Here is a 17,123-nt window from a genome sequence, read left to right on the forward strand (position 1 = left end):
TTCAAACTTCATATAGCGTCAGAATAAAATTCTGGGGATACAGGAGGATTATTTCATTCTATATATCTCTATCAACAAGGAAAACCTTTGTCAGAGTACCTTAACAACTTCCTAACATCCTCTTATATGTCTTAATCACTGGCAAAAAAAGGAAACTTGGCAAAGTCTAAACTTTTGGTTCCCCTCCTTGACCCATTCCACATGGCCACATGGAAGAGGGGAGATAGTTGAACAGTAGTGAGGTTCCATATTAGACAGGAGCGAGGCAGGTGAAATAGTAGAGTCTGCTGCACTAAGTGGTTCGTATATTTCCCAGCATCTGACATCTGAGCACCCGTGCATAAGGGCATTAGAAATAAGTACTGTACTAACTAGTCCTAGTATATAGTGGATGCTCAAAAAATGTGGTAGATGATTGCTACAGTAATACTCCAACTTTTACTGTAAGATGCAGATTTTGTTTTCCACATTAACATCTCTGTGGCATCTTATATTTAATGGTATCTTGTAATCAGTGACAGCCAGTTATATGAAAACCTATTGACACCTCCTGGTGAGATTAAGAAAGGTCTAATACTCAGACTGCTGAGAGTTGGTAAAATATCACTAGTTTTCTTTAGGTATTAGTGGGGAGACATTGCAATATATGGGGCAAAGCACAGGAAATAGCTTGTGGTCTGTTGATTGACATCAGCTAGTTTGATTTCAGGTATTTGACCTTATGTGTATTTACTCCCTCACTTATTGAAGGCAATGGGTTGTGAAGGACCTGTTGACTCAGTAGGCCAGCAGTAAAGCTAGGTGTGAGGAGACTAATTTTTCTTTCTCATTACATTCACAAAGCTAGGGAACCTCCCTAAGTGTGTGTTCGTGGCCCTGTCTGCTACTATATAAATAAGTTTATACTACACTTCATAGGAATCCTACAAGTGGCATTCCAAGAAATAGGAAGTTTGGGAAGCAAAATAATTCTTAAATTGGCATTTTCAACATGTGATTGTATGTAGTGCTATAAACCTTGCTAAGAGTTCTAAATGTTACATTATTTGAATACTACTCTACTCAATGTTCACAGCATTTTCTAGTATTTGAATAATCAGTGTAGGCTACAGTTCTTTTAAATATTATAAATTAATTTTTTAAAGATCTGTAATGAGTAAAGAGTATGAAAATGAATTTAAAGAATAACTTAAGATTTTGGGAATTCTTGAGAATCCAGAGAATTCCATTTCTTTGTGTGTGAATCTGTCAGGAATTCAGAAGCACTAGTGCCTGTGCCTAGAAATTGCAATTCAAGTGGGTTTTAGGATTTTTAGCAACAGTTCCATGAAGGGCCACAAGGTGGAGGTGGTGCCTCATGGAAGTAGCTGGTTTTGTCTCTAAACTCACACTTGGCTTTTTACAGCAAGAAAGTGTTGGGTTTTTTTTTCTTTGCTGAACAATATTTCAGAAATGTCCATACACCCAGCCTATGTCTTCTAAATATTTAAGGGAGAAGTCGTACTACACAAACTCTTCTTGAAAACAGAAGAGGAGGAATTCACCCATCAAGCCATCTGGGACTACCATTTTTTTTTGTTATAAGTTCTTTTAAGTTCTATTTCTTTAGTAGTTAAAATACGTATTCACATTGTCTGTTTTTACCTGAGTGACCTTTGGTAGTTGGCATCTATCAAAGAATTTGTTCATCTCATCTATGTTCTTGATTTCATGAGCATCAAGTTGTTTATACTGTTCCCTTATTATCATTTTAATGTCTGTAGAATCTGTTGTGATGTCACCTCTTTCATTCCTGATATTAGTAATTTTGCTCCCTTTTTCCTTCGTCTGCCTAGAAGCTTTTCAATTTTGTTAATCTTTTTAAAGAACTGCCTTTTTGTGTCACTGATTTCTTTTTGTGTTGTTTTCCTGTTAACTTTATTTATTCTATATTTACTTCCTTTATTTGCTTTGAGTTTATTTGCTCTTTTTTTCTAGTTAATGTAGATGCTTGGATCATTGAGACCTTCTACTTTTCTAATGTAACCTTTTAATACATTTCCTTTTAAGCACTGCTATAGCTGTATCCTCCAAATTTTGATATGTTGTATTTTTTATTTTCATTCAGTTCAGAATGTGTTTCATTAATTCTGGAAAATTCTCAGCCATTTTCTCTTTTTTTTAAGATTTTTATTTATTTATTTGACAGAGACACAGCGAGAGAGGGAACACAAGCAGGGGGAGTGGGAGAGGGAGAAGCAGGCTTCCCGCGGAGCAGGGAGCCCACTGCGGGGCTTGATCCTAGGACCCTGGGATCATGACCTGAGCCAAAGGCAGACGCTTAACGACTGAGCCACCCAGGAGCCCCTCAGCCATTTTCTCTTAATGTATTATCTCTCCTTTGTTATTTTTGCTGTCTCTGTGGCAGTCTATTTGACACAGTTGGAACTATTACCATTTATTCCCTTATATTTTAACCACTTTTTAATGATTTTCATCTCCTATTTTTTTAATATTCTGTTTAATTTCCTCGGTTCTGTCTTTAAATTTGCTGATCTCTTTTTCAACCTTGCTTAAATCCATCTATTAATATTTAAATTTTAATGACTGTATCTTTCATTTCTGGAAAGTCTGTGTAGTAATTTTATTTTTTTGTGTAGAAATTTAAAAAAAATTATCCTTCCCTTTTTCATGTTAAACAGGCCATTATTTCAGTTTATGAAAAATTCATGGTGGTATCCTATTTGTGTATCTGCTTGACTCTTATTTCAGGTGGATTATCTACCTTGTTTGTTTTGTAAATTTTGATTGGAACATACCTTTCTGATTCTTTTTCTGTCCCACCTACCCCACCCCTAAAAAAAATCTTTTCTTCCCCCCTCCCCCCGTGAAATTCTTATGAGTTATCATAAGGATTGTGGAAGCTTCCCTCCAGAGAAGTGTTTTTTTGTTGTTTTGTTTTGTTTTTTGGTTGTTTTTAATGCTTCAAGAGTGTTCACTGATTGATGTCTGTTGATTGTCTTTTCCTGGGTCTTCATATGCTGAAGTAATTCGGGATTGTATCCTGAATATTTTTAATATGATATTATGAGACTCTGGGTTTTATTTAAATCTGCCAGTTTGGTGGTACTTCAAGTTCTGGTCTACATCAATATGCCTGTTCCTATTTACTTTTCAGAATCCTTAAATAACTGCTTCATGGGGCACCTGGGTGGCTCAGTTGGTTGAGCGTCCGACTCTTCATTTTGGCTCGGGTCATGATCTCCAGGTCGTGAGATCAAGCCCCTCGTGGGGCTCTGTATTGGGCGTGGAGCCTGCTTGAGGATTCCCTCCCTCTGCCCCCCCCCCCTTGGGAGTGCATGTGTGTGCTCGCTCTCTTTCTCTCTCTCTCTCTCAAATAAATAAATCTTTTAAAAAGACATTTAAAAGGGCACCTGGGTGGCTCAGTCATTAAGCGTCTGCCTTAGGCTTGGGTCGTGATCCCAGGGTCCTGGGATCGAGCCCCGCATCGGGCTCCCTGCTCTGCGGGAAGCCTGCTTCTCCCTCTCCCACTCCCCCTGCTTGTGTTCCCTCTCTCACTGTCTCTCTCTCTGTCAAATAAATAAAATCTTAAAAAAAAAAGACATTTAAAGAAAATAGCTGCTTCATGCATTTTTTTTTCTATGTTAATCACCATACATTACATCATTAGTTTTTGATGTAGTGTTCCATGATTCATTGTTTTGTGTATAACACCCAGTGCTCCGTTCAGTATGTGCCCTCTTTAATACCCATCACCAGGCTAACCCATCCCCCCACCCCCCTTGCATTCTATCCAGGTTTTATAGCTTTGTTCAGTGGGAAAGATGGGATGGAATGTGCTTATTCCATCTTAACCTAGAACCTTTCCTCCAGAGATTTTACATTTGCTTTATTTAAATAACACTAGCTCCTGACCAATTTTTATGTTAATTTGCTGAGATTTGAACCTCAACTTTCAATCCCAAACCTAAATTAGTCACACAGGCCTTAGTTTGAATTCTTAGATGAGCTGAGCCCAGCAGAAACAGACAAGAGACTGTATTTAGTAGGCAGACTTTTTCTAGTCTGTCTCTTCAACAAAAATGTTAGCTTTATGCAGGGAGTGAAGTTTTAGTCACTCAACTCCCTTTCAATGGTGGATCCAAGGGAACGTTAACATCAAATGGTCACATCAGATTTGATGGTCACATCAAATTCTTCAGGGCTATGGTAGCATCTGACCCATTAGTTTTCTTCTTTTGTTTTGGCACCTGTGTCTTTCCTTTATTTCCTTTAAATGTGGCTGTTCATTAAATTAATATTTTAAGTTCATATTTTCTCTAGCATTTATAAGGGTTTGTAGCAGAAAGATTTTCAGATTTTCTTGATCACTGTCTTGTTGAAACAGAAGCACTTTCTATAGATTTTTTCTTTTAAGAATCAACTGAGGGGGCACCTGGATGGCTCAGTCGTTAAGCGTCTGCCTTCAGCTCAGGTCAGGACCCCAGAGTCCTGGGATCGAGCCCCGCATTGGACTCCCCACTCTGCAGGAAGCCTGCTTCTCCCTCTCCCACTCCCTCTGCTTGTGTTCCCTCTCTCGCTGTGTCTCTCTCTGTCAAATAAATAAAATCTTTAAAAAAATAAATAAAAATCAGCTGATACACATAAAAACAAAATTAGAGGCCCAAATGGGATAGTACCTCATTTATTGCTAGAATTATTGGAATTTTTTATACACACATGTACATGTAAGTATAAATGTGTCTATATATGTTTTAGGCTAGAAACGATTACATTTATATTAAATCAGGATTAAAAGTCTCTAGAAAAAACTTTGCTTTGGAAAAAATATTCTCAGTGCAATGAAATTAATACTGGTCTCAAATTACTACTTGCAGATACTGTAGAAAGGGCAGTTTTAATCTTTGAGAACAAAAATAAAACCACTGCTCTAAATAACTAAAGAGAACTGAGGTTTGTGTGGTTACTTCTTTTTTTTTTTTTTTTTTTTTTAAGATTTTACTTATTTATTTGACAGATAGCAAGAGCAGGAACACAAGCAGGGGGAGTGGGAGAGGGAGAAGCAGTCTTCCCGCGGAGCAGGGAGCCTGATGCGGGGCTTGATCCCAGGACCCTGGGATCATGACCCGAGCTTAAGGCAGACACTTAACGACTGAGCCACCAGGCGCCCTGTGTGGTTACTTCTTTATTTGTCGTCTGTTTGGTGTCTTAACAATGTCTCGGCATCCAGTGTAAAATTCACTAGGAGTCTCTGTTTAGTAGATGAGGAGACTTCTTTTTCCTTTCACTTGCAGTGGTTTCTTGCCAGAAACACGTTCTCCCCTTCTTTCCTGCCAGGAATGAGTAGTGACAGCGATATTGAATGTGACACTGAGAACGAGGAGCAGGAAGAGCACGCCAGCATGGGAGGATTCGATGACTCTTTCATGGCGCAGCCCCCAGATGAAGGTGCAGCACCTGGTGTCCTTTTACAGAGATTAATGAAATGTCTTTTCTGCTGCTGCAGCTGCTGCTGCTTTTTCTTTTTTAATTATTGTCATTTGAGAGACAACATTCTATGGGGTAAACAATACGGTGAATACCGATAGGTATCCCGGCTGGTCAGACACCTGCGGGCTGCTGCTTGGTGGAGCAGGGCACCTGAGCATAGCTTCTGGGTTGTACAGAGTTGTTTAAAATAAAAACAAAACTGAGAAGACTTTTCAACAGAGGCAGTTTGTCGCCTGCAGTGCCTAAATATTTAACTGTGTGCCCTTGTATAGAAAATGTTTGTCAATCCCTGGGGGGGGGGGTTCAGATGTTATTAGATGTTATTAGCCTAGCCAATAAGGTAACTTTTTAAAAGATTTTTCCTGATTTCTTAGAAATGCATTTAGTTGAGGGAAGCATCGTTTTTTAAATTTCCTCTTCCTCCCAAAATAGTTTTAGGAATAAAACTCACTGAGAGAAAGTCATTGTTAGTATTTTTGCTTTGTTTTGTTTTAGGAGTACAACCTAATGATTTGATATTATGTATACAGTGTGAAATGATGAGCACAGTAAGTTTAGCTAACATCCACCACCCATTGTCAGTATTTTATCCAGAGACGTCTGAGCATTCCTCTGCAAGATTTCCTGGAATCACAACATTGTCAGGCTCATGCTAGTTGTCAGCTTTATAATTTTACAGATTTCCCTGATGTTCTAGTGTCTTTTTCAAAACAGAGCTAAGCATTGGATGATTTTTTAAGTATTATGACACTTTTAGTAATTTTCTCTGTTTCTGAAAGAAGCCGCCAAATTTTGGGCAAGTTATTTTGAGTGCTGATAGGTTTGTAGTGATATCTGCAGGTATAATTTAATTTGCTTTAAAATACATTTTATGTTTACAGAGTTAGTCTTCAGAGTACATACAGCCTCCTCATTTCCTCTTCCCTTCTTCAGCTGCTCCCACAGTGTCCCCAGGAGGACAAAGTTAGGCAGTGCCTTTCCTCTTCTAATTTGAGGGTATTACACATTTTACTTTTTCTCGTTTATTTTCCCTTTGTGCTTGCTTATACCTGACTCCGATCACAAATTCTTTGAAGACAGAGGTTTATCTACAACCCAGTACATCTTTATCGCTTAAATAATATGCTTGGTAAGATTTAAAGACATGGAAAAGAAAATACTGGTCCTTAAATACTATTATCTGCTTTTAAATTTTTATCTTAGATACGCATTCCAGTTTTCCTGATGGTGAACAAATAGGCCCGGAAGACCTCAGCTTTAATACTGATGGAAACAGCGGAAGGTAATTTTCAAATCAAGAGAACTGACTTGCAAGCTACCTTGACCCTGAGATTTGCTGTAGTTGGTGCTCAAATTTGTCATCAGTCAGATAATCAGATTTGGTCTTATTTTTTCATCATCTCTACCTGAAATAGTAATGCTGAAACTTCAGAAAGTAGCACAATTGTAGTATATGACATTAGTACGCAGGAAAATATTAACAGCGTGGGAAGAAGAATTCTGTGTAATGTAATGAATTAACAGTGTAGTCCTCAATTAATTTAGTAAGTTAGTATATTTATAAAAGGAAGTTTGTCTACTACAGTGGAAAGGTGATTAACTGCCACACAGTGTATGTAGAAACAGTGCATGTGCTCGGTAGCCTGCTAATCCTCAGTGCTCTTCTGTCTGTGGCTAGATGCTCAGTTGTGTTTAAATGACCACCTTTATATTTTGGGTTTTAATTATAGTTTATAGCTTCATTAATGCCTGTAAATTAGGGAACAGAAAAATTACTTATTTGTAGATTCTGCCCTGTAGATACTTTATGTGAATAACTAAAGCAAAACTAGACTGAGTCTCCTCTTCGGAGTATGTTGGCTGACTAAAGTTAATTTATTTACCTTTTCTTGTTTGTTCAAGTGCAGGCACACTGATTATTGGCACATAATCTTTCTGTTGTATGACTTTTACAAATATAATTCTAAATGAGTGAAGTTCATGTGAATTGGTTATGTTTCCCAATCATATGAACACATGGAAGATCATTTAAAATTACTTCTTTTTTTTTTCCTACCTTTTACTAAACAACTATAGTGCAACAAGCATTTTAAAACCCTCTTTTCTCTTTTATTTTCATTAGTTGGACATTGGTTTCAGTGTCAATACATTTAAAGATTCATACATACTGCACAGTGGTTTACTTGAAACTGTGGTATAATGTTTACTTTCATACTCAATTAGCCCAAATTAATTGCCAGACTTTCCACCGTGCTCCTACATTTGTGTTTGATCTGCTATACTATTTGTGAAAATTACACTGCAAGTTGATAAGACTATTGAAGAAGCATGAATATAATACACACGTGAGAGGCGCCTCATCTACTTCTATTTTACTTATTTCCCATGTCTAATGTCTTGCCAAATGCTGTGATTCATGGTTTGCTTTTGTTCAAAATGGTTCGCACTTTTTGTTAATAAAATGAACTTGAGAAAATATCATGCCTCTGCAGTTTATTAAAAGTGGGACAGGAAGCCCCCCCCGGGTTTTTTTCCTATTCACATTACCTGTGTATGATAGAGGCTGTTAAGCTGAGTAGACTGTTAGTAAATGCATGGGGAAATTAAGAGACTTACTTAGATTCTTGGTAATATATATGGGTACTTTTTCTCCTTAAAAGTTAGTTGGAAATATTTAAGTACTATAATCATATAAGAAGTAAAAATTTAACATTCGCTTACTAACATGCTAAGTGTTGGCATGCTGTTGTAGTTACTAGGTGGTTTATCAGGCAGTAATACTCTAAGGCATTACTGATACATTCTTTTAAGGAGACTCATCAGTTGGAATCCACAAACACAAATATGATTGACTACTTTGAATCTCTTGCTATTGCCAGCTCTTTTTAAACTTATATTTGATATAGAACTCAGAACCCATATATCTTTATATCCTGTTTGTTTTCAAAATATGGAAAACTACATGTGGTTAAGAACTAAGAAAAGCCTGAGAAAAGACTATTCATTTGGGGAAATTACTTGTAAATACTTAAGCATGGGTGCTTTAATCAGGAGATTCTCTTGGGTCATTAATCTACACAGTAGCATTTTGGGGTATCCCTCTGCCCTTTATTGGGAGGAGGTGCACTTTTTTAAATCCAAATGTTGTTAACCTTTGCTTTTAATTTTCATGACCTTGAGTTGTTGTTTTTTTGTTTTTTTGGTTTTTTTTGTCCATGGATTCTCTAGAATGGAATAGTGATACTTGGATTGTGGTATATTTGGATCTTGAGAATTTTTCTGGCTTTCCTTATGCTTTCAAGTTATGTATAAAAATCAGGAGTGCTGCCCTTATTTTGATGAATTGAGAGCTGGTTGAGACCCTTTTAATTTGGTAGAATTTGAATTCACTATATCAGCAAGACTATTTTTGGTTGTTACAGCTGTAGGAAAATTTGAAGGTATTTAGTTCTTTATACTTGCACCAAAACTTTGGAGGGAAAATATTTTGAGCTTAATTGGTATATTCTCGTGTATTTTAGGAACCTATTTGTACCATATTCTGATTCCATATTTAAGAATAAAATCTATCTCTTGAAAAGCAAAAAATGCAAGGTTCTAAAGAAATGATATTGAACTTGCCCTCCTGGTATAAAATCCTCTATTTTGTAATTAAAGTTGACAACAGGTTTTACCAAAAATCAAAAACAAACTGGTAGATAACTAAAGGACAGAATGAGTACTCAGAAGCAGTTCCACTGTGGTGAAGAAAATCATGTCTATTTTGTTGGGCTCCAGCTTATTTCATGTCATGTTGTTTGAGAATTATAAAATAGTAAGAAATATGCAGCATGTATAAATTCTCACAGTCCGTTGAAGAAGACCTTTGGGATTCAGTTAACAAGTGTCTGGCATTCTCTGTTAGTAGACAAACCACTGTCCTTGAGCCAAATCCCTACCACTCTTTGTTTTTGTAAACAAAGTGGTTATGAAACACAGTTAACATCTGTTCACTTATGGATTATCAGTAGCTGCTAGTGCCCTACAAGTGGAGTAGCTGCTAAGGAAACCTATTGGCCCCAGAGCCTGAAATATTTACTCTCACACCCTTTACAGATAAGATTTGTTGGCCTCTGCTCTGTTGATATTAATGGGAACTTCATGTGTTTTTAGTATAGAAGGTTTAGACTTAAAACATTTTTAAGTCAAAAAGACGAAACATTTGATTAGTTCTTTTGTGCTTTGTTTTGTGGTATGGGGTGATGGGCAGCTACTATCCCATTATAGACTCATAAGAAGCCTGAAAGACCAAAAGATTTCTTCAAAGATGAAGGACCTGTTAGCTTTTAGTAGTGGGATTGAAAAATAGAATTCCTTTCCCAGTTTCTAGCCATGTTAATATATTAAATCTGCACCAGATTGCTCCGTGGTGCCGGGAAGCCTTGTGTTTTCCCTCTTCTTGATGTGGTGTGCCTGCCTTGGCTATGCTAAATTCTAGGACGCTGTGAGTGAGGGAAGAAGTCACAGGCGAAGGGACCAGTTCCTTTTCCCTCTCCCCCCAGTGGTGGTTCATGATCTGATCTGCAAGAGATTTGGCTCAAAAGAAATCTCTCCCCCCCCACCCCCCAATTCTCCTACTTGTAACTCTCATCACCTGCATGCAGTCTGTGCCTCAAGCATCCCTCTACTCTGCTGTTACTTTCTGGCACTTTGTATATCCTAACAGTCCCCATCTTTTCTTTCTTTCTTCCTTTCCTTTTCCTTTTCCTTTTTTTTCTTTATACTTTTCCCCTTTTAACTGAAGAGCATAGTAGCTCTTAGTCTTTCCTTCCACCGTTGCCTTGTTTCAGTATTTAGTTTTGTTTTTTGTTTTTGTTTTTTAAGTAAACTCTACTGCCAACATGGGTTCGAACTCAATGCCCCCAGAGTCACATGCCCTACTGACTGCACCAGCCAGGTCCCGCCAGTATTTAGCATTATTCTCACATTTGTTCCTGGAAAATTCCTTCTTAATAAATGTGTTCTCTTAGGCCTAAGGATATAGTAGTTAATGCTTGCATTGTGCACAAACATACTGTTTCTGGACAACTTTGACCAACTGTGTCATTGAATCCTTAAGTAAACCTTTGAGGTAGATGATTTGAGTGTCGGACCCATTTGGCAGAGAAACATGCAGTTCGGGGAGGGTAGGTGATTCTCTCAAGGTTCAACACCACTGGCAAGGATGCAGTGCATTGCTGGTCCTAGTACATTTTTCAATTCATCACACTTGAACCAAACCCAGCATTTTTATACCTAATAATTAAAAAGCTAAAGACTGCCCTTTTTTTTTTTTAACTTTCTATTTTGAGATAATTTTAGAGTTACAAAAGAGATAAAAAATCTTGAGTTTCCATATACCCGTTACCCAGCTTACTCAGCTTCTTCTTTTCTTAACGTCTTCTCTAACTGTAGAACTGTAATCAAAATTAGGAAATTAGTCTTGTTTACAGTACTGTTAACTACAGAATTCGTTCATATTTTACCAGTTATTTCATTAATGTCCTTTTTCTGTTCCACGATCCAGTCCGGCATCCCACAGTGCATTTAGTTGTCATGTTTCCCTAGTGTCCTCCGGTCAGTGACAGTTCCTCATCTTTCCTTGTCTTTCATGACCTTGACATTTTTAAAGAGAGCAGTTATTTTCTAGAATGTTCCCCTATATGGGTTTGTTTGATATTTTCTCGTATTTAACTGAGATGAAGCATTATTGGAAAGGCTACCACAGAGGTGATGTGCCCTTCTCAGTGCATTGTATCAGGGGCTATATAATGCAGATACTTATTTTGATGATGTTAATCTTGATTACTTGGTCAAGGTGATGTTTGCTAGGATTCACACTATTTATGGTTTTTCCCTTTGTAATTACTAAATATTCGGGGCAAATACTTTGAGACTATGTAAATATTCTGTTTTTGCTTTATCTCTTACTAATTTTAGCACCCACCAGTGGATCTTGCCTACAACAGTTATTACTGCAGTGTTCTAATATTTTCTATTTCCCTAATTTCTTATGCATTATTAGGATTCTGTAAGGAAAAGTCCCTTCTTCCCCATTTAGTTTTTTTATTCAACCACTTATTTATCAGTGTGGGCTTGTAGATATTTATTTTATTCTTTATGATCCAGTATTATCGTTATTTTACAGTTCCAGTTTTAGCTATCGGAAATTCTGATTAGCTTTTGTATCCTTTGGGTATGTTCCATCCTTCTTCCCACCCTCCCTCCTCCTTTCCCTCCTCTGCCCCACCAGGTGCTCCACGCTTACCTTGTCTTTTCTCTGACCTTTTTTTTTTTTTGGACAGTGGTATTTAGAAAGTAAGATTGGGATGTTAAGGTGTGCTTACTGTTACTAGAGTGTCACTGCTTCTAGCCCCTCTCAGAGGGTAGAATAGAAACCACCTATATACTTACGCAAACACAGCTCTATAGATTTTTGTACATACATATATGTAAATAATGTTTTAAGAAGACACACCGTGAGTCTGTATTGATGCCTACGATACCAGTCCCAGCTCCACAGCGCTCATTTTAGCCCTCCCTTTTATTTATTGGATCTTTCTCTAACAGCCTGGCTCTCATTAGCCACAGTGTATTTACTTCCTTGTTCAACTGTAACATACAAACCAAGCAGTTTCAGAACTGTTGACCTATAACCCTTGTGAGGAACAAATTTACCAACTACAGTACAGCGTCAGTATACAGTTTTTTGTTTTTAGCCTTCAGTATCATGACAAACACTTCCCCCCAAAGTTATTTAGGTCCTAAGATTCAGAGTTACATTAGTTCCTTTCTGCACCATCCTCGTCAGTGTGATTATATGATTCATTTGTAATAAAGTAAGATTCATCTGTTATAGTCTGCATTTTGTCCTCCCCACATATCCTGGTTAATCTTTAAATTTACAGACATTGAAATTCAGTCTTTGAGGTATAATGCAGTGTATGTGGGTTTAGCCAAATACAGAGTCGTGTGTATCTGCCACCATAATACTACATCGAACAGTTCAGTCGCCCTCAAAATGCCCTCATGCTAGGCAAATCCTCCCCACCCCCCCCAATTGCTGACAACCATGATCTGTTCTCTGTCCTTTTAGTTTTCCCTTTTCCAGAGTGTCATGTAAATAGAATCAATAGACAGCCTTTCACTTAACAAAATGCAGTTAAGTTTCATCCATCATGTACTTCCTTTATTACTGAGTAGTATTTCACTGTATGGGTGCACCACAGTTTAGTTACCCTTTGAAGGACATTTGGGTTATTTCCAGTTTAGGGTGATTATGAATCTTACAAACATTTGTGTATAGATTTTTGTGTGAACATGAGTTTTCATTCTTTAGAGGAATATATGCCTTGGAATGGGATTGCTGGGTGTGTAATAAAGAATCTGGCTGGCCTTTGTCTCTGGTTCCTGGGATATAGCCTCTTAGTCCTTGGAATTTCTGGAATGATAGAAGTGTCTTTGTTATTTATGGTGGGTCCTGACAGTTTATGCTAATGAGATAACTCAGGATGGAGGTGGGGGGGCTGGCACACAGAAAGACTAATCATGGGATTAGAGGATTGGGGCTACAGTCACTTCATATCAGCCTGAATAGTTCAGCCTCATTGCCAGTGAGTCAGTCACACTTACCTTATGAAACCCCAGTAAAACCTCTGGATACTGAAGCTCAAATGAGCTTCCCTGGTAGGCAGTATTCTGTATTGTCATCCATTATTGTTTTGGGAGGATAAAATGCTCTGATCACAAGGAACCTTCACATGGGTACTCTCCCAGACTTCACTCTGTGTGTCCTTTCTTTTGCCTGGTTTTGATGTTTGTCCTTTTGTATAATAAAACCGTAATTGTAAGTAGAGTATTTCCCTGAGCTCTGTGAGTCGTTCTAGCAAACTTTCAAACGTGAGGGGGGTGGGCTGGGGACCCCCGAACTTGGCAGCTGGTGTTTGAAGTGAGAGGACTTTGCCCTTAAACTGTGAAATTTGGCCTAACTCCAGGTAGTTAATGTTAGAACTCATCTCAGTGAGTTATGCGGTAAGTACTGCTTCACTTTATAAGAAACTACTGAACTCTTGTAGACGTGGCACTGCCATTTTACATCACCAGCAGCAAATTACGAGGGTCCTAGCTGCATCCTATAAACACTTGCTACTGTCAGCATTTTTTTATTTATATCTAATAAGTGATACTGGTTTTGCTGATATTTTGCTGAGGATTTCTGCATCTATATTCATGAGGGATATCGGTCTATAGTTTAGTTTTTCTGTCTTCATCTGATTTGGTATCAGAGTAATGCTGACCTTACAACATCTTATTCTGAAGAGAATGTATAGAATCTGTGTTATTTTTAAAATATTTGGTAGAATTTACCGGTGAAACCATCTGGAAGAGATTTCTTTTTCCTAGGTGTGTGTTTTTGGTACTTGTCCTGCTCCGTATTCTCTGAGGTTCCTAGATCTACGGTTTGAGGTCTGTCATTAAATTTTCAGAAATTCTCGGCCATCATTCCAATATTCCTTCTGCCCAGATCTCTTTCTCTGCTCCTTCTAGGATTCCAGTTATGCATATGTTAGGCTGATATTGTTCCACAGCTCTTATATGTTCTGTTCTGAGTGTGTCTTTGTTTTCCCTTCACTGTGCATCTGTGCCCACGCCTTTTTCAGTTAGGGTAATTTACGTTGATTTATCTTAGTTTGGTGAGTCTCTCCTCGGCCACGTACAGTCCACCGATTACCCAATCCGAAGCATTCATCATCTTTGTTATTTTCCATTTCTAGCATTTCTATTTATAGTTTCTCTTTGCTGAAATCGCCCATAAGATCTTGCATATGTTGTCCACCATTTTCATAACAGAATCTGGTTCTTTTTTTTTTTTCTTCAGAGTTGAGTATTTTTTCTTTGACTTATAATTGATACACAACATAGTGATTCAACATCTGTATACAGTATGCAATGCCCCCAAGTGACAGCTACCATCTGTCACCATAAAACACTATTACAATACCAAAACTGATTGTATTACTTATGCTGTACCTTTTGTCCCTGTGACTTACTCATTCCTTAACTGGAAGCCTGTACCTCCCACTCCCCTTCACCCATGCCCCTACTACCCTCTCCTCTGGCAGCCATCAGTTCTCTGTACTTACGGGTCTGTTTCTGCTTTTTGTTTTTTAGATTCCACATATAAATGAAATCATTTTTGGTTTCAGGTCTCACATTTAGGTATTTCATCCATTTTGAATTTATTTTTGCATATCATGTAAAGAGTGTGGTCCATTTTTCCTACCACCATTTATTGAAGAGACTGACTTATCCCTCTTGTGTACTTTTACCCTTCGTCATAGGTTGACCTTGTGGGTTTCTGGGCTCTCTATTCTGTTCCACTGATCACTAGGACTGTTTTTGTGCCAGTACCATACTGTTTTGATTACTACAGCTTTAGAGCATATCTTGAAATCTGGGATTGTGATACTTCCAGCTTTGTTGTTTCTCAAGATTGCTTTTGCTATTAAGGGTTGGAGTCTGGGTTCTGATGATTTCTTCAGTCTTCAGAACACATGTTTTGTTTTCATGTGGCTTTATATATTTTGTTGAAAGTGACATCTTGTGTAGGGCAGTAGATCGTTTGAATTGTTTTTACACCTGAAAATGGGCAGGTCTGTCCTCCTGCTTAGACTTGCATTGCAGAGTCTGAATTAATCTAGGTTGGGAGTTGTGCTTGGTTTGAGGTTCATCATTGCAATAATTAACCTTAGCACTAAGTAAATTATCTTCCCTTTGAATAAAAAAACAAATGACTCATGGTTTTAAATTGCTGGGTTTTATTAAGGTATTGGCAAAATTTCAACATACATCTTACCTGAATGAACAGTTTTAATAAATAAAATATGAAGGATCACTCATGATTACAACTGAACTCAAAAGTGAGCTGTAGAGCAGGTCTGTAAATTAATAAATATACTTGGTAAGAAATGATTCACTTCATTCGCTTCACTCCATAGAGAATTCTTTGCAGAGAAATGTTATGAACAAGGGAACAAAGCCTGTCTCTCACCAAAGAGCACCTAGAGTAAGAGTTAACAATGATGTATCTGTGGATTATCTAATACATCAGAGTTTATTAGAGTATTTCCTTTTCCAGAACAACTGCTGTATCAGTCTGGAGTTCCCAGTTTTATTTGCTTTTTTCTAATTAGTACAATAAGTAGTCTTCAAAATAGAAGATAAAATGCTGCTAGATGAAGTAACAATTATTTTTCAAAACAGTACCATTTGTCTGGAAAATAGTCATGTGGTAATACTGGCGGTATCTTATTTTGAAAAAAAAATTTTTTTAAGCTATTCACAGGTTAGAACAGAAGGGTGAGTAATTTATCCATTAATATGACAGGATTTTAAAAGGTCAAAAAAGTATGTTCTTTTGCTAATTTATGATTCAAAGAAAAATTGTCCGAAATGATGATGTGACCAAAGCTATAGCATTCCCCTTTATGGCCTTGCGTAGGTGAGAATGGTCATCAAGTGAATACATTGTATTTAAACACTAAAATAATAATTTACAAATCACTTTCTCACAAAGCCTTGGCAAGCCTTTGATGGGGAAGGAAGTACTTGAACCACAGCAGTTTTATCTGTAAACACTGAACTTCTTTATGCATCATTTTCGTCTGCCCATCAGATGTTGCACTTCTTACTGGCACAGTGTTCCAACAATGGAGTACGGTTGTCGAGAAGATGCGGCGTGACGCTATACCACCGCGTTGACATTACACCACTATAAATGTGGTCAGACTCAGACTCAGTGTTGACATTAACATTGTTGACATTGTCCTTGGAAAAGGTGTTACTTTCAAGGATCCTCCTAGTTAAATGCAACAGAAACTTTAATCTTATTAATTCAAGGACAGTGGATGGCACTTCTAGGTAAAGAAAAGGTATATACATATGTGTTTCCACCATCCTCTTTAGCACAGATGTGAGTGGGATTAATTGCCCCAGTGTTTGGTGCTGTAATGTTGCTAAACCTCAGATATCCCTCAAAAGTACACATCTAGAAAGTGAACAAAGGAAACCTTTAAGTTAGGGACTGATTCCCTTTGAAACTCACAGTGAATGTACAAGGAGTTTGTAATGACTTCATTTGGTAACTTGAAGTCTTTTTTCCCTAACGAGTACTACACTTTCTTGTTCATATTTGTTTTACTATTTCCTATTCTAACAACACTTTAGCAAGCAAACAAATTGATGCAGATCATGTTAAATTGAAAAAGGGATACTGTCACTCTTAAGGATTGAGTGTAGGATTTTCACCACAACTAAATTACACAATTAGTAAAAGTACAAAACACGTAATTCACAGACTATTACCTCAGCATTAACAGTTAATATATATTATATATACTTTTATACTGTCTAATATTTTTACAATCACCAGATACACCATCATTAAATACAAGTTACAGAATGTGTAGATACCATTAGTTAGAGGGGTACTTATTGCTTACATTAGCAAGCAGCAAATAAGGGCACAGGATTTGAACTGAAGGGAACTACTTTCTATCACCAGTGGCATTAAGATATAACACTGCATTTCACAAAGCACTGCTTTTTACCTAGTT

General features: G+C 37.4%; 1 protein-coding gene across 5 annotated transcripts in view; it reads left to right on the plus strand.

The window, feature by feature from the left end:
• TRIM37 (tripartite motif containing 37) overlaps window positions 1-17,123 on the plus strand; it is a 185,973-nt gene that overhangs the window by 168,098 nt on the left and 752 nt on the right. For 4 of the 5 annotated variants that reach the window (XM_078064567.1, XM_078064561.1, XM_078064554.1 and 1 more), the window contains 2 exons: window positions 5,338-5,448; window positions 6,694-7,968. In XM_078064567.1, the coding sequence (XP_077920693.1) occupies window positions 5,338-5,448; window positions 6,694-6,776 (194 nt within the window). In that variant the 3' untranslated portion in view covers window positions 6,777-7,968. Of the gene's footprint in view, window positions 1-5,337; window positions 5,449-6,693; window positions 7,969-17,123 lie in introns of those variants that run through there. The other variant, XM_078064549.1, reaches the window with a different exon arrangement.

This window comes from Halichoerus grypus, chromosome 2 (genome assembly GCF_964656455.1).
Source record: "Halichoerus grypus chromosome 2, mHalGry1.hap1.1, whole genome shotgun sequence".
NCBI lineage: Eukaryota > Metazoa > Chordata > Mammalia > Carnivora > Phocidae > Halichoerus > Halichoerus grypus.